Below are 25,122 nucleotides of genomic sequence, written 5' to 3' on the forward strand. Positions count from 1 at the left end.
ACTTCATTATATGTATTGTATTGCAACACAACACACTGCTTTAGTTCTTGTACTACATTCAGTGCTTTCATGAATTATATTGATTCCAGAAGAGTCTGATCCTACTCTTACTAAAGTCAGTGACAGGACTTCCATGAAACCTGATGCATGCTCACTGTCCATTTAATCGCTCCTCAGAAAGCAATGAAAATATCAAGTGGCAGCAGGCAGGCGAGAGAAAAGTCTTGCAGTAACTCTGCAGCCACTCAAGTCTTGAGCCCAGCCCCAGCACCAGGGCAGCTTGCAAACAAACCCAGCTGATCACAGCCCCACAACACTGGCTTGGTAGCTGGGATTAACAGCGTCCTGATGTGGCTGCATTCACATCCCCTGGGGGCCCTTAGAAGCTGCTGGTGTGAGGTGTTTTTTTCCAAGCCACCAGGGATTGTGCTGCTCCTCTTTCCAACATGAGCTCAAGCTGATGTGGTGACCAGCACCTGCTGTTGGGGATAGACGTTTATTGAAGGTATAAATTGATCTTACTGTGATATGACATGCACTGCTCCAGCTAGTGCTGCACACCTAATTTTCCCTTAGCCAGCCTTTACTTCCCTGCTTAGTTTGGCAATCTGGGCTGAAGCATTCCCCTGAAGAACAAAACAAGCTGTGCATTTTAGGGGATCTGTTTCCAATACTGGACCTGGGATCTGGGCAGTAAGACTGCTAGCACGAATTTGCTAGAGCATTTCCCAGATAGCTCCATAATTTATTTATTTTCTCAGCATTTTGGGGAAAGTAAGGGAAAGCCATTAACAAATTCACACATACATTGTTCTAAACAGGAGTAAACACACGGACATGTTCACTGATATGTTTAACAAGTTGTATAGGAAATCACTAGCTGTTCAAACATGTAATTATGTGTTAACATGCCTGCCTAACAAAGCAAAAAATAGCTACAATGCAATAATGGGATTATGGAATGCTTTTCTGCCTTGTTTGCCTGCAAACTGGAGGTACATTATGATCCATCTAAGTTAAAATATAAAATGACCTTTTAGGAGTCCTTCAGCAGGTTGTCAATTGTGCCATCCTAGTTCTCTCAACAATCAGATAAACTCAAGAACAATGTTATTTCCTGGCCAGGAGAGTATAAAGTAAGACACAGTTTCTCGCATAACCTGATTCCTTGTGCTCCTGAAACTCATACTGCACAGGCAATGCTTTTCCCTGATGACAATTCCAAGCCTAGAGAGCTTTGTTTTTTACCCTATTTAAAAATAAATGCATGCTAATTATAGAACAAAAAAAATAAAAAATACACCTTCTACTGTGCTGTGGAGTTCTGCTACTTGGCATGGGCAGTGGGTTCAGTACACTGTTGCTGTGAGCAATGGGGAGGTCTGAAAAGGAAAAATCAATGCCATTTCTTGTTCAATTAAGTTCATTGTGATTCAGAACCACCTCCTCACACTGCAGAGCCTGCAAGAGATCAGTGCTGCAATCACTGCCTTTTAGCAGCTTGCCTTCTCCGTCTGGACCTGCACAAGGCACTCACTGGCAGGGCATCACACTTTGCTCTGGGAAAAAGAAAGAGAAAAGAAAAAAATGTCCTTATGGGACCCTCCAAAATACACTGTCATAAATCATGGGGCTTCAGGTGGGTATGTCACAGAGAGGAAGAGAGGGCAGCTTCCTCGATGAATCACTTTGTTTAGATGTCACACTAGTGCTGTCTCTTTACCCTTCAGTAAAAAGTTTGCTCTCCTTGCTGCCTTGCTGAGAAATATCTGCAATACATATTTTGCTGCTTGGTCTCTCTCGGGCTAAGCAGCGTGATGGCCTGACTCAAAGTCTTTTGGAAGTCAATGGAAAGATGCTGATGGGCTCCTCTGGACTACAGATCAGACACGCATATGTCCAGGAAGTGGGGCTCAGTAGTCACTGCTATCAAGAGTTTGTGATGACAGGTTTGAGTTCATTCCCCACACACTTCATCTATTCTATGGCAATTGTAGGGAAAAAAAAATAAAATAAATAAAATGTTTGCTGTAGATTGGAGCAACCTGGAGATTTTCGAATGTCCAGGCTGAGCCTGCTGAGGATGCCAGGCACTCCCAGGGGGCATGATGCTCCCTCAGCACAGCACCAGCACCCCGCCAGCCTGCTCAGCACCTCCCGAAAGAAGAGGCCAGGATGCTTGTGAGCATGTCTCACTCTAGTGGCAGCACAGACTAACTACAACAGCCTGCCTTTCACGGCTGCTTCCTGCTCCCCAGGCTTGTCGCAGGCCCTTGGGGTTCAGTCCCAAATTGCTGGGGTGTCACCGAGCAAACAGTTCATTACAAAAGCCAAAGGCAGGAATGATGAGGGGTGTCACAGGTGAAGAGCAACATGAGAAAGAGACTAACTGTTACAAGGCAAAGGCCTTTGATGCTCACAAAGGTGGGTTTAGGTGCTGGATGTCTGTTATCTCATGGAAACAGGTAAGTGACACATGCAATGCCTAAGCACACAGTTATCCTTATCAGTTTCCAGCTTCATTATTGCTCCACAGGGTCATGCTGAGGAATGAGACAAGTCCTCAAGGAGGCTGCCTGGCTGTTGGGTTGCTCTATGTAGCCATGAAGAGAGGCAGCAGAACTGCTCTTGACCTTTCCAGCTGCAGTCACCTGCATTGCAGCTGAGCTGTGACAATGGTGTTTGAGTTAGTTGTGCCAGGTGGGGCTCATACAAGGCAAATGTGGCCTGAATGCAGGTGCTGAAGAAGGGTGATTTTTAATGACCTTGTACTCAACTCATGCCTGCATGAAACTAGTTCCCAGATCACATCAATAAGAAGCTTTCCACTGAGTTTCATGGGACTTAGCTCCAACCTTTCTTGGTTTCCAGTGTCATAAATATGTTCCCAAAGCTAACAGCAGAGAAGGAGGGGGATGAAGAAATAACATGAGCTCAGTATCTCCGCAGATCAGATTGCAGATGCATCTACAGATCCATTATGCTTTTCCTTGTCCCAGAGCCCTTTTCACATTTGTCTATATTCTTTCTCCCAGATATAATCGTTTCTAGGAAAGCGAAATCTCACTTGAAGCTCTTGCAATGCACATGCAACTAGCAGAACATCTGTCCTGCCAATGTTCTCTTCACCTACAATCAAGACAACATTTTCCCACTACCTTAATCCCCCAGTTTCCTTGAAAATTTGATTTGATTATTAAAGGCTGAAGAAGATAAATTTTGACATACAGAACCAGTATTTTCCCAAAATTCCCCAAATAGCTGGAAATCTGATATGGCTGGTTCTTTAAATACCTATTTATGTTTTTTTTCTAGAAGGAATCACATTGACTAATAGAGAAAACTCAGAGAGTTATTTCAGTTATCAAAGTCCTACTGTACCTGAAGGTTAATAGCTGTTGTGGCAGTAGATACTGTATAGATCAATGGAAGAAACATGTGGACCAGAGTATCACCCCACTGAGGAACACCCCATCTCATTGTGCCCGATAGAAGCTGTGGTGCTGACCTCCATGGAAGCAGGCAGCATTCCTATGCCATCAACCTTGGAGACTAGTTACTGATACCTACCGAGGATAAAGGCATTGTGCCACCAGTGTGTGTGCTCTGGTAAAGCCACTGCCATTCCTGGCTCATAGCTGGCCTCTGAACTGAGATCCAGAACTTGGTTACTGGCACACACCACCAAACTGAAATTATTTTAATACAGTGGGATTCGAGGTTATTTTTGTGCACTCAGACTGACTGTTATCTATACCAAGATGTCTATTAAGGACGTCAGAGAGTGATCAACATCTCTGGCATGATAAACACAGCTCATCACAAGCCTTCCAACTCCTTATGCAGTCTGGATTTCATCATAATACTAAGATTGGATGCCAGGAAATCCAAGGATATCAGCCTGTTCACAGCTGTTTTCCAGGTCTACATACATCCCTCCAGCCTATGATGGAAAGTGTACCGACCAGCCTTATCAGGAAGATTTATGTTTCTTGAAGGAAAATTTCAGCTGCAAAGATACAACGGATTGATGCCTCTTCCTTCTGAGACTGCTTTACTGAAACCATCCTACTCTTTGAAACAACCACAGGCACCTTAAGCAAATCACGTGTCACAAACATAATTGTAGTGGGTGTGATCTCCATCTGGATAGAGCATGCAGGCTCATGTACCTCCCCCCAGCCCACCCGGGCTCAGCACAGCGCTACTGCCACAATCCAGTGTAAAGGGGTCGTGCTAAAAGACGCAGAATTTTGAGTGCACACACAGGCACCCTCCTAAAAATATACCTCTGATGAGCATGGTTAAATGCAGACACTACTATTTCAGGAGCAGGTAGTACTTTCCTTACTGGATTGGCTGGCACGAACTGATCATGGTCAAGTGACATCTTGTGTTTTTAAGACTGCTTTTCAGAAGGGAAACTTACTGAAGAACAGACACAGAGGCTGAGCTTTCCAAAAGACTCCTCATGGAGTCTGGCATTCTGTTTTCCCCCTTTGAACATCCTAGAAGTTGAGATTGAAGAGAGAATTATTCTGTTTTTTTAAATTTATAAGAGATCACTTTTCTGTGTCAAATAGTATACAAATACCTTATGTAGCATTTTTAAAGATTTGGTATTGAGCAATCACACTCCTTTTACACCCACTCGACTGTATATTTGTTTTTCTTTCCCAGTTTTATATTTTGAACCACAGCAACAGTTTATATTTTCAGAAATATATTGTCTCAGACATTGAGCAACAATTTCATGGTAAACCACAAGCGCTATTTTATTACTAATTTTGAGGCAGTTGTGGGGCAAATTCTGGTCTCTGGTCATAATTTTGGTTCATCCTGTTTTGCTAGCATCAAACACATCCAGACAGTGATGAAGCCAGATGTCTGATGAACAGGGCCACCAAAAAAAGCTTCAGAAGACTGGCCATTAATGAAAGGCAATTCTTTAATCCCACCTGTCACATTTTCAGTGTGTTCTCATTATTTCTCTACTTACAGAAAATCTTGGAGGATCATACTGTGAACAGCTATTCATCTATCAGCCAGGTTTGGTATTTGAGTGTATTTTCTGACCAGCCACCTTTCTCTAGCAGCTGAGGGCTGGGAGCCACAGCAAAAGCCAGGAAAGCCACCTCTGCATGACCACGGTGTCTGTCTGTCCTTCCCCCTCTTGTGGGTGACCTGAGAGCTGTGGGAGTATGGAGACACAGGCTCCTGGTTTGTCTCAGCTTCACTAGGGCCATCTCTTACACTGATTTTGAGGGAGAGTAAAAGCAAGCAGTTACCTCCCAGCAGCAGTGATGTTACTGCAGGATGAGCTAAGAGCGAATGCAGAGCTCACGCACCCAGAGGAGGGACTTTCAAATCTCACCATGACCACCGAGCCCTCCCCCCAGACTGATCCGAGGCTTGGAATAAAGCAGATTGCTGACTGACGGCACCAAAGGTTCTGCTTTTATCTGCCTTACTAGCCCGCAACCATGCGCTGAGGAGCACACAGCACAGGCTGTTTGAAGAGATGTTTTGCATTAAAAAAAAAAAAAAAAGGATGAAGGGGAAAAGAAATGCAGCGCTGCAGCCAGCTTTGCATGGGAAAGCAGATCTCTTTGCCAGTCCTCTGCTACTCAGAGCCAGCTCCGTTGAGGTTCAGCCATGACAGTCAGCCCCGAGCTGCACGGGGAGCACATCCACTCTCAGCAGTGGGTCACCCTCTGGGAGGTGGTTCGGGGGGAGCCGTGCTGGCATGCAATTAGCTGCCCCATGCGCTGCTCCCCACCGGGCTGGGACAGCGCAAGGCTGCCCACCCAGCTGTTGTGCACGCTGTCTGCTGGAGCTGCATCTGGCCAGCTGCCACGGGCTCTGTCCATCTGCCACAGCTGCAGCCCGTGCATCCCGAACAAGCTGGGCGAGCGTGGCACCGCAGTGAGAACAGGGCATGTGCGGAGCCTTGTTCTCCAAAACAAGGGCAAAACCATGCTGATGGGCATGTTGTCCCAACGAGGGCTGGGTGAGACACCACCAGAATCTTTTCTAAAAACACACAGATGTCTCTTAGGGAGGGGTTGATATTCAAGCATCTTCTAATACCAGGTTGGAAAGAAAAAGGGATAGGTTGACAAACAAATGTCCCTGCTTCATCCTGCCCCTGGCTCCCAGCAGAGCTGACCGTGCTGATATTTGAGATGGGCTGAAACCACTGGCTCTCATTCAGGATCTATACTGCCACAGGATCCTTCCTGGGGCAGGGAGGGAGGTGAGGATGGAGCCGTGTTTGAGTTTCAGACAGATCTGGACTTCCCCAGCAACCAAGAATATTTAGAGGAATCTGGCTCAGGTCCTTTTTGCCTCTCATGTCATTGTAACTAATGCTTTGAGTCACTGGATTTATTTTTATTTTTATTTTTATTTATTTATTTATTTATTTGGAGAGGGGGGAGCAGAAATCCCCTAGAAATGCCTGTTCTAATGAGATTTGTGACCAGATTGGCAGGGGCTCCAGTCATGTCAGCGGTGATGGATGTACCAGAAGCCGCGTTAGCCATATTAAACTCTTCCTGACTGCGCATTGTAAACTGCCCTGAAGTTCACTACTTACACAGTGTAATGTCAGAATCATGTTCAACACAGGCCTCTTGGAGCCAGCTCAACCTTTAACCTGGAGCTATAGTTTGTCCTCAAAAAAAAAAAAAAAAGCAGACAGAAACAAAACAGATGAATGTATAAATGAACTGATGTCATTATCAACAGGGCAGAGTGAAACAAGAAATTCCTCACGCTGCAGCCTCCATGCCCTGGTGATCCCACAAGGATGCCTTGTCCTTCCTAACAGTAAATGTGGCCACAAGTGGCCAACTGCTGGGAGTTCAACATCCATACTCATGGACCTCAACCTACATCATCTTCTTCCTCTGCCTCTTTTGTGCTGATAATGCACGGCCTGAGGGACATAAAAGATGCAATGGGTTATCCAGATGATTCCTCCAGGAAGAAGGAAAAGGTCCCACCTCTTCATATCCACCACAGTCTCTGTTGTGTTACAAAAGCACCAGACCTGCAAAGAGCTAGGGAAGTGTGGCCTTAGCTCCAGCTCATACCTTTACTTCCCCTGAAAGAGGGCACGGTACATAGTCCAAAGCCATAGCTTGAGCCGAACCTCCTTTCCTCCACCAATGTCTTTAGGAGCATGTACATGACAGCTCTGCTCTGGGCTGCAGCCCACACCTGGGCTTTTTTCATTCCCCAGGTGAGCTCTCAGTCAGCTCTGCCCTCTGGGCTGGCTTGCCACCTGCAGCACACCATGAGAGAAGAAAGCAGCCTGAGAGCAGCAAATGTCTCCCTCCAACCTGTCCCTTTGGCTCCTGGAGCTGCCAGGGGCTGCGCTGGGGGGGGAACAACTTCGTGGTGCAAGAGCCAAGGGCATAGGACGGGATTTTTGGCAGGTCCAGTTGCTCTGGGAGAAGCACCTTGAGGCTCCTCCTGTGATGCTCTCCAAGTGAGGTGGCCCCACAGTGGGTCCCAGGAGGGCATCAGGCTGCAGGAGCACCACAAGCCAGGATGGGTGCCTCATCCCCAGAGGACAGGGGCTGGTGGCCCCCAAAGGCCAAACCCTTCTGCCGTGGACAGGCGGTGATGGGCACCCCAAAGCCTGTCGGGGGAGACACGGGCAGCTCCCCGGCTTGAGGCACTCGATGCCAGCACCACTCCGGTGCAGGAGGGGAAATGCCCGTGTGTTCCCACCCCCCCAAAAAAGGGGGGACTGTGCTGCGGGTTCCCCACCCCATCCTCTGCGGTCCCACGGTGGGGACGGACCAGCAGGACCAGGAGAGACCGCCCCCCCCTCCCGCTCCCCCCTTGGCCTGGGGGTGACGTCATGGTGGGGGAGGGGCGGGGAGGGGGAGGGGACCCCGCACCCCCCTTTCTCTCCCCCTCCTCCTCATCCCCCCCTCCTCAGCGCCAGCCCCGACGGGGCGGCCCGGGGGCGGGCTGGGGGCGGAGGGGGGGTTTCTACCGTGCTATCCCCACCCCCGGGGCCGGCCCCTCCGTCTGTCTGTCCGTGCGTGTCCGTGGGTCTGCGTCTTCGTGGGTCCGCGCATCCCCCCCCGCCCCGTGGGGACGGTCCCGGCTGCTCCCCCCCGGGGGGCCGGGGAGAGCACGGAGGGGCTGTGGGGGGGGCTGAAGGCTGTGGGGGGCTGAAGGAGGAGCAGAGATTTCTCGGCGATTAATGGGGCGTGGGGGGGGGGAGGACACGGGGAGACCGGGCTCTGGAGAAAGGCGGCCTGTGATGCCTATAAATGGCGTTTCTCTTCCAAGGTGCACATTAAAAAAAAAATAATAATAAAATAAAATAAAAAGGAGGAGGAAAAAAAAAAATCCGTCAGTGTCATCCCCCCACGTCAGGGCCGGCCGTGGGCGTGAGGCTGTACTTCCTCCGCCCCCTCCTAATGGAGCGAACCATTCCCAGCTAGTCCTCCTCGCCCTCTCCCCGGTTCTCCCTCTTTTCTCTCCTTCTCCTCTGTCTCCCCCCTCGTCTGCAAAGTCCTCCGCTGCTCGGAACTTGTTGGCAATGCCTATTTTTCAGCTTTCCCCCACGTTCTCCAAAGTAACTATTTAAAGATCTGCAGTCGCAAATGGTTTTACTAAATGTAGGATGGGACTTAAGTTGAACGGCAGATACATTTCTCTGATCCTTGCTGTGCAGATAGGTAAGTGGACCGCCAAAGCCCGTTCCCAGCGGGACGCCCCGAGCCCCGAGCCGTGCATGCAGCGGGGGCTGCGGCACTGATCCTGCCCGCACCCGCACCCGCACCCCTTGGTCTTCGCCACCCTGCAAGCTGGCGAGCCTGGGGGCTGCTGGAAGAGGCAGCGAATTCCTTCCTCCTCTTCAGTCACTTTCCTTTGGTCGTTTCCCTAAATCAGTGCATGCTCTCTCGTAGTTCGCTTCGCTCTTTTTTTTTTATTTATTTTTCATTTTTCCCCGCTCTGTGTTCGCCGTGCATGCGAGAGACTGTGTTTGTATTTGCTTTTTTTGGATAGCCCCTGTGTTCCTTACCGCTGACAATTTGGGGACTCCGGTGCTGAGAAATCCCCCTCTCTCCCTGGAGGGACAGAGGAATGAGAACGGGCACAAAATGGCTTGCGAGACATCTAGCTGGAAAGTTGGTGGATTTTTTTTTTCTTCAGAAAATCAGGGGGACAAGCGAAGGGCTCCCTTTGGGAACTTGGAGGCTTTCCCATTTGCAGAGCAGCCTAAAAGCAAACAAACCCCAACGCTGACTTCAAAAAATAAACATAAAAATATTCTCCCCGAATGCGGAGACATAATAAGAATAAATAATAAGAATAAAATAATTCAAAAAGAACAAATGATAAGAATAAAAAGAATCGCGCAATCCCACCGCCCGATCATTAATTTTGTTAAAAAACGAGTGGGTCCAAAAACCATCTATATCTGTTAAGTTACTTTAAATAGAACAGGTTTCCCTCCACCCCGGTATGAGTTTTTGTATAGTCGTTGCCGTTTTTATTTAATATATTGGGTTTTGTTTTTCCGATGGTTCTTTTTCTGTTGGTTTGCTCTCGGGTTCGTTTAATTCAGCATTTTTTTGCTGAAGTGGTTTTTGAGTTGCAGACATTCGGCAATGTCCAAGTTAATGGCCAGTTGAGTCCTGCACAGGCAAATTTTAAAGAATATGTATTGAATACGTATGTTCCCGGGCATGATCTAAAACTGGGCTTCAATGAAAGGGCGATTAAAGCACGGCTTTTCTTATCCGGATTGGCAGGTGTGAAGAGAACCTTGAAAATATTTGCCTGCAAAGGAATTCTGCTACAGTAAAAAATACTCAGCATTGCTATTTAGAGATCCTTCCTCTCGGTCACCCTCCTTTACAGACAACCTCTGCAGCATTTTGTGGGTATCAAAAGAAAATTAAAAAAAAAAAAAAAAAAAAAAAAAGGAAAGGAAAAAAATGAAAAAGGGAAAAAAAGGAGGGAGGGAGAACAAGAAAGGGAGGAAAGAAGGAGGTAAAATGCTTCGAATATTTCCTCATTGGTAGAAGAAAAAAAAAAAAAAAAAAAAGGAAAGAAATATTGCAATGAAACGATGACCTCTGGAAAATGTGGCTGTGCGATGCAACCCCCTCAATTCGTATTGCCTTTCCATTTTAACTGATGCTGAACTCTTCAGAAGGCTATTTTCTGTACTGACAGAGAAAGAAAGGGGAAGGCGGTATTATTTGGATGCTACCCTAAATTTCAGTCCTTGCGGTTTCTGTTTGTTTGTTCGGCTGGAGAAGGAGGAGGACTTGCTCTCATTGGCGTTTCTTTGACTCAGCCGAGGGAGGATTTTCTTGACGGTGAAATCCCCAAAGGCGGCTCGAGTGGCCGGGAACCGCCGTCCCCGAGCACGGGCAGGCTTGGGGAAAGTTCCCCCCCAAAATTGCCGCACAGCGCCGAGGTGCTGGCGGTGCGGCCGCTTTGCGGTGCCCCGGCGGGGGACGGATTTTAGGCACGCCGAGCTTCGGCTCTGCGCTCCTCCGTGGGTATTTCGGTGCGTTGAGGAGAAAAGAAATAATAATAATAATAAAAATCCCTGAGTTCTGCGTTTGGGCTGTGGGGACGGGGAGCTGCCCGAAATCCCTGACATTTTGGAAGGTGACAGAGGTGGTGCAGGGGGGGGAGGCTCCGCGGAGGGTGCCGAGGCTGAAGGGCAGGAGGACTTCGGGGACAGGGAGCTGCTTTGGGGCAGGGATGCGACGGGCTGCGGACGGCCCCTGCGGTCCCGCAACCCGCTGCGCACGCCGGGCTTTGAAGGGCGGGATGTGGGGGACGGGGGGGGCAGCTCGGGGGCACGGCAAAAAGACCGAGTTCAAGAGAAATCCCGCTGCCGTTCAAGCGAGCAGGACGCCCCGCTTGCGCCTCTTTTAATTACCGTTGTTATTTTGGTGGAGGGTCTGAGGACAGGGGTACCCTGGGTGGAGGCGGGGGATGCTCTGAGCCCCGCTCGCCCCCAATCCGTCCCCCTGCCACCAGGGCCCGGGCTCCGTCTCGGACCCCGCATCTCAGCGCAGCCCGGCACGTTTTGGGAGGAATTTGTGCGGCTTTCCCCCCGCCTCATCTCGCCCCTGGAACTGGGTTTAATGGGGCCGCTTTCCCCTCGGGATGCTCCGCGCTTCTTCCCGGTTTGTTTGCTCGGCTTTTTTCCCCCCTCCCGTAGCCTGCTGGGGTTTGATGTGACGGCCGGTGCCGGGGGGGTGTGTGGAGGGGAGGGACCACGGAGTCGTGTCAGCGGTGAATCACAAAAGAGGGGGACCTTGCCTGAAACGGAGCCTTCCCGCGGCCCGGCCCTGTCCCGGGCGGGGGACTCGGGAGGGGACCCCGGCCCCAGCGCAGCCTCCCGGCCTTGGGAAACCCCCTGGTGGGGGGCAGCCCCCTGCCGCCCCCGCAGGTGCTCCCAGGACTGCGACCTGCCCGTGCGCACCCGTTTTGGGGGCACACGGACACTGGGGAGGCTCGTCGTGTGTGGGAAGGGAGCCATCAACCTCTCCGTGTCCCCTCCCGTCCCCTCGGGGCACCCGGGGGCAGCCGGCACCCAGGAGGAGCTATCCCATCCCATCCCATCCCATCCCATCCCATCCCATCCCATCCCATCCCATCCCATCCCATCCCATCCCATCCCATCCCATCCCACCGTACGTTTCCGTCACAGGAGACTGGGGAGGGGGCTTGGTGGTATTTGGTTAGTTGTGTGAGCAGTCGCGGGGGATGCTTCTTCTCGTGTCTTTATCGCAGCTCTTTCTGGTGACTTTTATTTTATTTTATTTTATTTTATTTTATTTTATTTTATTTTATTTTATTTTATTTTATTTTATTTTATTTTATTTTATTTTATTTTATTTTATTTTATTTTATTTTATTTTATTTTATTTTATTTTATTATTTTATTTTATTTTATTTTATTTTATTTTATTTTACACATATATATTTTATTTTATTTATCCTATCCTATCCTATCCTATCCTATCCTATCCTATCCTATCCTATCCTATCCTACCCTATCCTATCTTATCCTATCCTACTCTATCCTATCCTATCTTATCCTATCCTACTCTATCCTATCCTACTCTATCCTGTCCTATTTCATTTTATTTTTTATTTATCTCATCCTCCGCGCCTTGCACGCCCCTTGCCGAGCGAGGACCCGTGTGTGTGTGTGTGTGTGTGATGGAGGGCGCGGAGAAGCGCTCCCGCTGCCGCACGCCGGAATTTCCTAACAAAGGAGCGAGTGGGGGGAGCGGCAGGCAGCTCATCTCCGCATCTCCCCCTTCCACCTCGCCCCTCAAAAAAAAAAAAAAAAAAAAAAAAAGCAATGTCTTTAATTCAGGGGCATCGAAAAGCGCTAAACAGCACAAGGCAGCCCACTGATGTCCCCGTTGTCCCCGTGTCCCCGCTGGCCACTCTGGCTCGGTCCCAGCGCCCTCCTCCTCCTCCCGCATCACCACTCCTTGCATGGGGGGGGGGGGGGGGTTAGAAAAGGGGCAAGGGGGGTGGGAGGGTGGATGCCGGTGGTGCTGACCTGTGCCCCTGCCCCGCAGCCTACCTGGTGCAGGCGGTGAGAGCGGCAGGGCGGTGCGATGCGGTCTTTAGGGGCTTCTCGGACTGTTTGCTGCGGCTGGGCGATAACATGGCCAACTACCCGCAGGACCTGGACGACAAGAGAAATCTCCAAACGATCTGCGCGTAGGTCTTTTCCTCTCTCCTTCGGGGACGGGGGGACGGGGTGGGAAGGGGGGCGAAGTATAAGGGAATAACGAGGGGTTTGGTGCTTTAGGGGCCCTGTGTCTGCGCACCGGTCCCTCCGAGCGCCGTGCCGTGGGGACAGGCCGGGTTTGGGGAACAGCGGAGTCTGGAGGGTGTTTTTACTGCGTTTTTTTCACTTTTCTCCTCCGTGAATCATGTGGGTTGCATTGGGTTGGGTAGGGTTAGGTTTGGTTTGATTCGGTTGGGTTGGGTAGGGTTTGGTTGAGTTGGGTTGGGTTGTTTGGCTTTGATTTGGTTTGGTTTGATTTGGTTTGTTTCTTCACCCTCGGCTCCTCGCTTCTGTTCTTGCCCCCCGCTTTGCTCTGGGGTCGGGGCATTCCCTGCGCCCTGGCCCTGGCCCTAACTGCGCCCCGCGCCCGCCGGCTGGGGAGGCGATTGCTCGAGAAACGAAATACAGCTGCAGAGCAAAGAGCTCAGCTCCGACACGGTCACAACGCGAACCCAGCCCTACAGGCACGGCCGCCCCAGCCTCTGCTCCCCTCCTGCCCCGGCCCCCCTGCCCACCCCATTACCAGCAGCTTCCCCCGGGGCAAACACCGCGGAAAAACCCCGGCCCTGCTCCCGGCCCAGAGGGGAGGGAAGGGATGGGAAGGGGCAGGGACAGAGGGAAATGGGGCGGCTGCAGGGGGCCGGGGAGCCACCCCGCTTCGGGGTCTCGCTTGCCGGGCAGGGAGGCACAAGCAGGGATTTTCGTTATTTGGGAAAAATCCGGCTGGACAGGCTGTTCTTTGGTCTCCCGGTTTTCCAGCACAAACTCACCTCGCTGGAAAACATATATTTATATACGGAGAGAGAGAAAGAGTCATATTTAAAAACGAAATTAGGACTTTAGATACAAATATGTTTGGAACACTTTTTTTTTTCTTCTGGGTTTGCTCCATGGAAATCAGAAAACGAAGATTGGGAAATGGGAAAGTGTGATGGGAAAGGAAAGGAAAAGGAAAGGAAAGGAAAGGAAAGGAAAGGAAAGGAAAGGAAAGGAAAGGAAAGGAAAGGAAAGGAAAGGAAAGGAAAGGAAAGGAAAGGAAAGGAAAGGAAAGGAAAGGAAAGGAAAGGAAAGGAAAGGAAAGGAAAGGAAAGGAAAGGAAAGGAAAAGGAAAGGAAAGGAAAGGAAAGGAAAGGAAAGGAAAGGAAAGGAAAACGAATAGAAGAGAAAAAAAGAGAAAAAAAAGAGAAAAAGGAGAAAAAGTGGGGGAAGGAAAAAAAGAGAAGAGAAGAGAAGAGAAGAGAAGAGAAGAGAAGAGAAGAGAAGAGAAGAGAAGAGAAGAGAAGAGAAGAGAAGAGAAGAGAAGAGAAGAGAAGAGAAGAGAAGAGAAGAGAAGAGAAGAGAAGAGAAGAGAAGAAGAGAGAAGAGAAGAGAAGAGAAGAGAAGAGAAGAGAAGAGAAGAGAAGAGAAGAGAAGAGAAGAGAAGAGAAGAGAAGAGAAGAGAGAGAGAAGAGAAGAGAAGAGAAGAGGAGAAGGAAGAGAAGAAGAGAAGAGAAGAGAAGAGAAGAGAAGAGAGAGAAGAGAAGAGAAGAGAAGAGAAGAGAAGAGAAGAGAAGAGAAGAGAAGAGAAGAGAAGAGAAGAGAAGAGAAGAGAAGAGAAGAGAAGAGAAGAGAAGAGAAGAGAGAGAAGAGAAGAGAAGAGAAGAGAAGAGAAGAGAAGAGAAGAGAAGAGAAGAGAAGAGAAGAGAGAGAAGAGAAGAGAAGAGAAGAGAAGAGAAGAGAAGAGAAGAGAAGAGAAGAGAAGAGAAGAGAAGAGAAGAGAAGAGAAGAGAAGAGAAGAGAAGAGAAGAGAAGAGAAGAGAAGAGAAGAGAAGAGAAGAGAAGAGAAGAGAAGAGAAGAGAAGAGAAGAGAAGAGAAGAGAAGAGAAGAGAAGAGAAAGAGAAGAGAAGAGAAGAGAAGAGAAGAGAAGAGAAGAGAAGAGAAGAGAAGAGAAGAGAAGAGAAGAGAAGAGAAGACCCCTGTAACCCTCATTCCCTTTCTTCCTATGTAGAGATTTCTGAGCCAAGCAAGACTTTTCCTGCACCTACTAAGGCTGACACCTTGCTGGAAATGCTGGACTGCGGTTCACCTTGTGTCCCACATGAGGATTAAATACGCAAGAGCTGCGAGGTCCTGATGCAATGTCCTTTGGCTGGGGGTGCTGGACCAGAGGTGGTCCTGACCTGTGCCAAGCACCTCTTTTCCCTTCCCCCGACCACCCGGTCGCCTTCGCTGGGATGTGTATTGAAAGAAGATTGGAAAAGATTTAATTTTCCTTTGGGAGATGCAATTACAGCAGAAATACTGCAGGAGAGGCACACTCTCAGACTCTGGCTTCTCAGTATCTCATTATTTATTACAAATGTAGCAAACATTGGGAGTCTACAACCAGCGTAGAGTGCTCATAAATTAGAGGCCGCAGGACTACTTTAAAAAAATATATCCAAATCTGTAGGCTCCTGCCTTGAGAAAAGGGGGAAATAGTTGGGGGGGGGTTCCATAGACCCGACGTGGGGAGGAAAATGGGGCAGTGAGACGGGGCCTGCCCCGTGGGCAAACCCCTGCCCGGTCCGGGGGAGGAAGGGACTTAAAAGGAGGAGGAAAAGGGTGAGGAAAGAGATGGAAATTATCCTGGGGAAGGAGAAATCCCCGCAGCCCACGGAGCTTTGGCAAAGGATGGGGAGTCCCTCCCGCCGCTCCGTGAGCCGCCCGGGAGGGGAGGATGCTTCTTCCTCCCCCTTCTCCTCCTCTTCCTCCTCCTCCTCCTCCTTCTCTTCCTCCTCCTCCCACCCGCGACGTGTCCGTGGGCTCCTAGGCTAGCTTTTGCCAGCCGGGGGGCGCACGTCCCTCCCCCAGATACATCCCAGGCGAAGTCACGCTGCGGCAGCACACCCCCCACCTCCCCCCCCGAGTCATTTTCGCAGCATCGCGTCCCTGCCCGCGGGAGCCCCGACCCCAAAAGCAAAGCGTGTGCGTGGGGCGGCCCGGGGAAGGCGGGGGGCGCGGGTTGAGGGGGGGAGGAGCTCGCTCCGAGGGGATGCTCAGATTCCCGGGAGGTCGAGGGGGCGGCCGGGGTCCCTTAACCCCCCCCGGGGCGGGTGCGTGCCCTGTAGTGATGCCGGCTGCTCTCCCCTCCTGCAGGTACTGGGATGATTTCCACGCCTGCACCCTCACAGCGCTCACCGATTGCCAGGAAGGAGCGACAGACCTCTGGGAGAAATTGAGACGGGAGTCCAAAAACCTCGATTTCCAAGGCAGCTTATTTGAACTGTGCGGAGGCGGCAGCGGCGCCGCATCGTCCCTCCTCCCGCCGGCTTTGCCCGTGCTCCTGGCGGCTCTGTGGGCCGCCCTAGTGACCTGGCTGCCTTTTTAGGGGGGCGAGCACACCCACACCCACACCCTCTCCATGTGCCGGATCTCTCGAGGAAGTGTCCATCCCTTGCTTTGGGGACGTTGTGCTTTTCTGTGGTTGATGATGGTGGTGGTGGCTGATGGTGGTGAAACACCCGTGTAGGACTGTGGAAGCGTTTTCTCCCTTTCTTTTCTTTTTCTTTTATTTTTTTCTTTTCTTTTGGTGTGTTTTATTTGCCAAATGTTACCAAACAGGCAGCGGCGTGCAGCCCGAATCGGACCTCAGCTTTACTATCGCTTCAAATCAAAAAGAGAAACAAATAAAAATAAAAACCCGAGCCCTCGTTGTGCAAAAGAAATCTCAGGAACGGCTCTGGGCCACCTAACGTTAACGTTATACTCTGCCAGGATAAACCCCGGCAGGCCACGGGCTCCTCTAAAAATGTGGCATTATGCGAGATGAGAACAAAAAGCAGAGAAAAAAATAAAAAAGGCACTGGCGATGAATCCAAGGTAGATGTCCACGTGTGAAGCATATGGTGAATAATTCACAATCTCTCATCTTTCCTCCACAGTCGCTTGTTTTTTGGTCATCCCACTGCAAAATAATAATTATAATAATAATATCAATAAATAAATTAAAAGAGCGCATTTTCTCAAGGGGAAAAGAGAGCGAGAGAGCGAGAGAGTGGGAAACGAACGGTTAAAAGAGGAAGGAAGGAAGAAAGGGACGAAGGAAAGACAGAGATGTGTCTCGGTGCCCGGCGGAGTGAAGGAATGCTGCTAACAGATCTCCGAGAGTTACCTTTACTTGCTGTTCGAAGGCATCTTTCCGAATCCACTGCCTTTAATTTTCTCCTCCTCTTTGTTTTAGATGTTACACATACCAGTAAAATACCTGATTATCCAACAATAGAGATCACAAAAAGGGGGGCTTAAATGTAAACCTAAAGAAAAAAAAATACAAAAAACAATAACAACAGCAAATGATTTTGAAAAAAAAAAAAAAGAGCTTTGATTTTAAAAGAGAAGAAAAATGTAATTTAAAAAAGAAGTTTATTATAAAGTCAATTCAGCAAAAAAATAACAAAAAAAAAAAAAGATTTGCTACAAAGTATAGACAGAAGTATAAAATAAAAAATATTGTTTGAAATAAGGGTGTCGTCCTTTCTATAAATTCTGCCGGGAGTACCTTGAGAAGGACAGGGCTTTTAAGGCAAGGAAGGCTAAATCCAGACCCGATCCCTTGATGAACACGGCGATTTCAGTTCACACAAGGACAGGACCGCTGAATCGTTTACTCTGGGCCTTCTCTTTTTCTTTCTTTCTTTATTTTTTTATTTTTTTCTTTTTTTTTTTTTCTCCCAATTTCTTAAATACACTCTGTAAATCCTCCCAGCCTCCTCCGCCTCCCCCGAAGCCCAAGGCGAGGGGCGGCCGGGTGCGAGGCCGGCGGAGGGAGGCAGGGAGGGAGGCAGCAACCACCATTAAGGACGGAGGCTGCGGAGCTGGAGCCCTTTCATAATTAATAAGGCTGCCGAGCCGAAGGAGCAAGGGGAAGGGGGGGCCGGGGTATTGATTTCGCGGCAGAAGCTTGCTCTATTTATAGGCGCCTGGTGCCTCTATAGAGAAATGCACAGCAAAGAGTAAACACCTCCTTCTTACCTACGAGGCGAGAGCCCAGCTGGCGACCGGGGCTAGGGGGGGTGATGGGGGGTCAGGGGCCGCCAGGCGATATTTTTTAGGGGGTGGGCACTCTCCCTTTGCGGCACTGGGACTTGCCTCTGGCAAGGGGCATGGCACCAGGGATTTTCCCTGCCTCGCCCCCTCTCCCTGCTCCCCGTCCTTCCCGGGGTGCTCAATGTGATGGGTAAGCAATGGCAAACCGAACAGCTCATAAATCAAACAGTGGGGCGCAAGGCAATCTGCATTTCCCAAACGGATTGAATCCCAGCAACGAATGCGCTCAGGAGCCGGAGCCGGGCGCCTTTACCACTGGAAGCAATGTTGATTTTTTAATGCTAAAGTACATTATGTGTGCGTCGGGGGGGCTTTGCGGAGCCTCTCGCCTCCATTTGGAAGGCACAGGTCTGCTCGCGTTTCGTTTTCCCTTGCCCTCCCTCTAGGGTTCATCCCCACCGCCAGCAAAGGGAAAGGAAAACCCTGGAGAGCGGAGCTTTGTTTAAATGGTTTGGGTTATTTTCCCTCCCCACAGAGGCTCCAGACCTAAATTGATTTTTCTGCGCGCATCTCTGTATTCATGAGGTCAGGCACCGCGGCTGCGACTTCCCGCAGCACGAAATGCCAGCCGGGGGGGGGACAGGCAGAGGGAGACCCTCAGGGGGCTGCCAGGGACCCCGCAGCCCACCGCGACCCGGTGCCTGCCCCCCCCGCTGCCGGCGTCCCCCGGGGTCTCCCCGAGCTTTTCCCTCGCCCCCTCGGAAGAAACCTCCAGCCTCCGGGACTGCGGGGGCGATTTCAGAGGGCTCGAGTTAGCTGCTCGTGAGGTTGAATTACTAATGAGTGATCTCTCCGTAATTAGCAAAGCCCCCAATTAGCCCTCCGTTGAGGCGAGTGAGAAAAAGGCTGCAAACGGGGAGAAAGGAGCCGAAAGGGTCGGGGGGGGTGGGCGGCGGGGTCTGGGCTCGCTGACGGGTTGGGAGCTTTTGGGTCGCCCCCACTCTGTCTCCTTGCACCTGTAGGGTTTGCGGGGATGCGGCTGCTTTAGCAAAAGGTGCAGAGGTTCAAGCCTCTGAGTACCCCTTAATTCCTGGGTAAACATGAGCCTGGGGAGCTGGGGAGGGAAAAAAATGCACCGTTGAAACGGTGAGAGGGACCACAGTAAAAAAAAAAATAATAATAAAATAAAATAGAAAAGCCCGACCCCCCCTCCAAAAAACAAAACTGCAGCTGTTTCGGATTCTGGCTGGGTAAGCGGGGAGGGCTGAGGACACTGCAGCTCTGCCTGCCCTAATTCCTGTCCCCAGCTCCGACTGAGCAACCGCAGCCCCGCGGTCCCCGGGGGCCGCCGAGCTGCCTCCTCGCGAAGGCTGGACCGAGCCCTGCTCGGCAGCCGGCTGCTGGCTGCCAGCCTCCACCTCGCACCAAGCCGGCCTTGCTCCCGGGAGGGCTGCGCCTCAGCCTCCCAGGGTCTGGGGACACGCCAGCGCCGGGCTGAAGTGGTGGTGGTCGGGTTTTGGGGGGGCTTTGGAGGGAAAAAAAAAAAAAAAAAAGAAAAAAGAAACGAAATAAAAATGTCCCTCTCCAATCTGTGCCCATTCAAAGGCTGCAAGAGGGAGATGGGGGAGGCTTGTGCCAGGAATAAAATCTGGAGACAGGACCCACAAAATTGAGAAAAAGCTGTCTGGATAGCAGCAACAGCAAACATCTTGGTCCTGGTGGAGAGCAAGCACAAAAGTAAGGTGTGACGTCCATTTTTCACAGGACTTTCTGGAGGCTACACCTACACCTCAGAAGAAGCAGCAAGGTGCTGTTGGTCCCTGTATGGTTTGCACAAACAGGGACCCGTGATGCCCCCATCCCCCTTCCTTTCCAGGGTGCTGGTTAAATCTGCACAGCTCCTCTCCTGCCCAGTGAGATCCTGCTCTGTGAAGGCCTGACAACCCAAGCAGACAGAGGCCAGTTGAGATTTCCTATTCATCAGGGCTGATTCATTAATAATTAGTGCCATTAGGTGCATTACAGCAGTGCCTGAGGGCCCCAATTAAAGGAAAGTGAGCTTGTTAAATCCAGAGAGCCAGATTCTCCCTGTGTTACTCCTGCCTGATGCGGAGGCGGCACCTCCAGGGTGGGCAGCAGGAATAGCCCTGGTTTTCAAGGCAAGCAGCTTCCTTGCCTTCCCCCTCCCTTCTCCTCCAGCTCTTCCCTTCCCTCCCGACTAGCAGGAGGAGGTGACAAATCAGGTTATTCTTCAGAGTCACTTCATTCTCCACCACAGGGCAAAGGAGAGGTTTTGGAGGGCAGAATGATGGAGACTGCAGAGGAGTCTTTGTTACAAAACCAAATGCAATTTTAGCTGTCCGAAAGAATTGCTTTAGGCTGCCGGCAGCTGATGATCAATGGTGCTGTTGGCAAAAGCTTCCAGCTGGCTGCTGCCTCTCCTGAGGGACAGGCTCATCCTGAGGCCCGTTGCAGTTGTGGTACAGCAAGGGGCTTTCTTTTGCTTTGGGTCAAGGACCTTCTGCTGCCCAGTCCCACCAGCAAGAAGAAAAGCTGAAGGTTGTGTGTCAGAAGACCTTACCCAAAGCCCCAAGCTGCAGAGCTCAGGGTCTCCTAAGGGATGAGCAGGCTGTGCAGGCATAAGTTTTGCTGTTCCAGAGATACTTTAGGAGTTTACATGATTCAAATAACTAGAAAACCAACCTGTGGCCTCTGCCCTACCTTTTAGTCTCTGTTGTTTTTTGTTTGTTTCTATCTCTTAAGCTGGTGTGAAGGAAAGATGGAAACAGCCTGCTGAAGGTCAAGGTGAGACTGACTGTTAGCCCATCTGAGGGCGTGTATCCACCAGCAGAATTACATGCCCATGGGTGCTGGGAGTCTCCTCAGCAAGAGAAACAGCCTTGCTGCAGGGAACAAACAACCAGCCCTGACCTTCTTTACACAGCCCTTCTCTGCGAAAAATTATCCTCTGAAGTCAATACGCATTTTGCCTAGGTAAGGATTTAGAATGCGCAGTTTTGCCTCTGACAGGGCTGTTATCCAAATACGAACTCCAGGTTTATGCCAACAAAATATGAAGTGCTTGTGTGTACATCATACTTCATACCTCCAGGGTTCTTGCCTATGATACCGATTTATTAAGCACTGTGAAAAACTTACCAAATCTCTTAAGTATCCAAAATCAAATCTGTGTTCTGCAGGGCACCTTATTTATTTATTTATTTATTTATTGCTGTGATGCAGCAGACTCAGGAGTGGACAGGCAGTGCATCCTTTAATACCACTTTAATACCATCAATTCTTAAAACACTTCAGAAGCTGCTGGATATTCAGACTGACCCTCCCTCAGTCAGGGAACGAAACAAAACAGAAATGCAACCACCAAACTGAGGGGGGGGGGGGAATAAAGAAAATAAAAGACCTCATCGCTGACATTGGCAGATTTTTTTTTTTTTGATCGGATTTTTCTCTCCTCCAGCCACCTTCTTGCTGCAGATGCTGTCAGTAGGTTTTTCTTCAGAAATGTCTGGGTGCAAGCTTCGGCTCTGCCAAATGCATCTCTTCAAGAGGCAAATTGCATCCTTGCTATAGCATCTCTTTTTGTCAGCTTACCATAGTAGTAGCTCAAGTAAGAAACATTTTATGATAAATTTATAGTTCAGTATTAATATTCCTTTCTGCATTTTATTTTGACTGGGCAGTGAAAGAGGTCTTATCCATTCCCCTGCTCCTCTGGGGCACTTTCAATTTTCCAGTCCTCTGGCACAAGATGCCCTTTGCAAGGGAATGATTCCTGTAAAGCCACTGCCCTCTTTCATTTCCCATATTCTAGAAAAACCCTAAATTATGTTGTCAGAGGAAAAATTCAGAATATATTTTGTTAGTGCAGAGAGTTGATCACATTAGTGTTGCAACACTTCATTTCAGGACCTAGTAAGTGAGAAAATTGTTCTAAGCTTTGCTTTTTATTGAGTCTTAATAGGCACCCTTGTCCTTTTTATTAGACCTGTGATGCAAGACTCGGTTTTGTTCTGCTGCCAAGACATTGCATTTGATCTCCCTCACCCTTGCTTCTACTGTCGATTACATGGGAGTAACACTTTGAGATCTTTAGGTGAAAAATACTATGTGAGGAGGTAGGCGTTATTAATTAGAGTGATCTTATTTTATCTTTTAGCATTAACCGGAAGACAAACAGCTGGATTGAAATGACAGCAACAAACAATAGGTAACAGATGCTTCCCTGTGGCTTCATAGATCTGCTGCGTAACAGAAAACATTCAGTTCTGGGAGCACAGGAGCTGTAGTTCATGTCTCACTTGGAAGAAGCCTAATTTTTAAAGAATGTCCTAGCATACCTACCCAATGCAGGCACTGTGAATTTCAGCCTGTGCCCTTGGCTAGACTGTTGAGGACAAGTTGCAATACCTGTCTTTCTTGCAGAGATCCCAGCCCATCTCCAGCCACATCCCCCACTGCTGGTGAGCTCCCTGTTTTGCTGTGCATCAAAGGTTCATTTTGTTTCCTTCTCTCCCTTTTCTTTAGGTGTCAGTGATTCGTGCTCTCTCCACCTAAACCAGAGATCTGGCACATCAATACTTAAAAGGCTTAGGAGAAGAAGAAAACATCAATATGTCACTGAGCACACAAAGTTGCACAACTCCCCCTTCTCCATTTTAATGTCAGCTCTGGTTAGTTTGGGTTTTTCCATAAGCTGAGTGACTTCAGCTTCTCTTTGAAGCCTACCTGTGTGAATAGCTTGTTTTCCTCCATGTCTGGCACTAACAAGGAGCCGTGAGCAGTTTGTTCAGGGTCACCAGTCAGGCAGCCCTGAGGTGGCTGACTTTCTAGGAAAAGCCACAGCAGGAGTAAGTGGAAGCCAGCCTATGCTCCAGGCATCATTTTTGCCGGTCTTTAGCTTATGCTCCGATTCACACTCGAGTTAAACAAATTGCAATTAGCAACTCTAACACAGACAAAAGAGAAGAAAAGTGAGCTGGGCACTTAGTCGTGGTGTTGCTGTGCTTAGGAGTGATGGCCTGACACCGCCAGTTTCGTGGGCTACATCAGCACTGCACTCACTTGAGACAATTTAGGACTTGCCCCGCTTGTGTAAGCCTGCAGCCTGAAGTTTCTGGACTTGTCCTCTGTGCAAACTAGCTCATGCAAATGGAGGGACTGGAGGGAAGTGAGGCAGATTTCTGCATGAGTACCAGTGTGAGAAGGAGCAGCAATTAGCTTTAAATTCACTGCGCAGGCCTGTCACTTCTGAGTTCACCCCCTGCTGCTTTGTAACTGGAAGCCTTGCGCTCTAGAAGAAGGGAAGAAGAACATTTTGCTCATGCTCACATTAATCAAGTAGTCCTGTGAGCTGCTGAATTTGTGAAGTCGTATCTCCCATGGTGTTCAATAGTAATGACTGTCTCCTGTGTGGACTCTCTGGTGTCTAGTAATACAGTTGTGCTTCCGTAGTGAATGCACTCCTGGGGCCTTTCTCCTCTGCCTACTTCCACAGTGCTTACAGGCACCTCAAACCTTTGAGACTTCAATCCCCTGTCAAGGTTGATCAAAATCAGCTCACAGGCTCAAAAATTATTTAGGAGGGACTGGCTGGCACTTGCACAGACAGTGTGATCTCATAAGCTTCCTTTCCTTGGGAAACTAGGCTACCAACCTAGCAACGGGGGAAAAAAATGGCATCCTGCCAGCAAGGAGGGCCTAAACACTGGGAAGAAAGAGGGTAGATGGGAGAGGAAAGTGAAGCTGTTTTGAAAGGAGAAATCACTGGCTCATGGATGCAGAGCTCTGGTACACGCAGAGGGCCAACCCCAGAGTGGCAAGCTGGAGAAAATGTTCTCTAGAAGATGGCAAGATCTCATGTGGCTACCAGTAGGGGAGAGAAATCACCTCACCACCACGCATCCTAAATGTTTTATATGGTAACAGCTGTCCCTGGGTGGTACCCATTCCCAACTTGAGGACGATGCTGCACAACTCATGTGCACCCTATGTGTCTGCAGTATCTGAAGTAAGATGGGGCCTGTCCCAAAGGCAGTGGTTCTCTTGCTGCTCCCTCCTTCAGACCAAAGTTTTCAACAGTGTTGCTGCTGGATTTAACTGCTACACATACCATGTTTGTATTTTAGAAAAGCTGCTGCATGTGTCTTAATAGCTGCAGATGTGTGCATTGTTTTACAGGGCATTTATAAGCACTTATCCTCTGTGCACTAATAACTTTCCTGTCCTTGTATCTTTCAGAATAAAATCCTTCAAGTGAGCTTTAACAATTCTACTCCTACTTTCTTACAAATTAGTTAGCTGCCATCCCATCCTTATTTCATACCACACAATGTTTGAGGCTGTCAAAAATATTATAGTAAATATTCATATAAATTGATATTTAATTTCAGTAATTATAATGTTACTAATTGTAATTTTGCACCTGATGCAATTACTGATACTTCTGCTCTTGAGTTCTGCTTTGCTCTTTCCAGATTTAGGTGTTCCTTCTCTTTAATCCTCGACACCTGTGCTAGATCATACACAAGATGAAATTAAGAAATAATAGCCCAGACCTTCCCATCAACTGCCTTGTGCTGAGTGCACTGGTTAGTCTGAAACTCTGGGTGTACTCAGAGTGCAGGATATGCTCAAAAACCTGCTCCCTATTACTGTTATTTTTATGAGGCTTAGCGTGGGTTGTACTAACCAAACATTGCACAGTGCTTAAGTGCTTATACTTGCCTGTTGCTGAAGGCCTTCCATTTGCAGTTTTTAGAGGGCCTTTTTGCTTGTAGCTTTTAACTTACATACCCCAGGGCTACTGTGGCAGCACCTTGGCCTGATATTTCCTATCCTCACTGCCTCACAGTCTGTTATGTTGTCTTCCTTGAGAAAGGGATTGCTTCCTGTGCCTCAGCCATCCTTGTGTCTTCCTCCTGTTACCTTCTCATTGCATTGCTTTCTAGTTATAATTTGTAGTTCTGCACTGAGATTCCCCCACCCTGCCCACTTGGTGCTTTCTAGACTGATGACTCCATATTAGAACAAAGAGAGGAAAAGTAAATAGCAATCATCCTAACATATGGTGAGTATTACCCAATTACAGAGGATGTGTACAAGGCTTAACAGCCTACTAGCATCCAACATTTGTACCTAATTAAGCATAATCCAGTCAGTGCCAATGTTGTCATCAGACAAAGATCACCAAAAGGCACCTTGAGTGGGCTTTAATGGAGGTTATTGTACCAAGGGAAAATGGTTGGGAGTGGATGTTGATACGACTGCTACCTCTTGATGCACT

The 25,122-nt window shown here is 49.1% G+C and overlaps 2 protein-coding genes across 2 annotated transcripts in view; one reads left to right on the forward strand and one right to left on the reverse strand.

The window, feature by feature from the left end:
- Window positions 1-25,122, reverse strand: part of LOC311431063 (uncharacterized protein) — a 304,216-nt gene that overhangs the window by 154,979 nt on the left and 124,115 nt on the right. The window lies entirely within an intron of this gene.
- NRN1 (neuritin 1) lies at window positions 8,451-16,655 on the forward strand. The gene is made up of 3 exons (XM_084509374.1): window positions 8,451-8,705; window positions 12,597-12,741; window positions 15,930-16,655. The coding sequence occupies exons 1-3, from the start codon at window positions 8,651-8,653 to the stop codon at window positions 16,159-16,161; spliced, it is 432 nt and encodes a 143-aa protein (XP_084365500.1). The 5' UTR covers window positions 8,451-8,650; the 3' UTR covers window positions 16,162-16,655.

The sequence above is a fragment of the Aythya ferina genome (genome assembly GCF_964211825.1).
Source record: "Aythya ferina genome assembly, chromosome: 2".
NCBI classification, from domain to species: domain Eukaryota; kingdom Metazoa; phylum Chordata; class Aves; order Anseriformes; family Anatidae; genus Aythya; species Aythya ferina.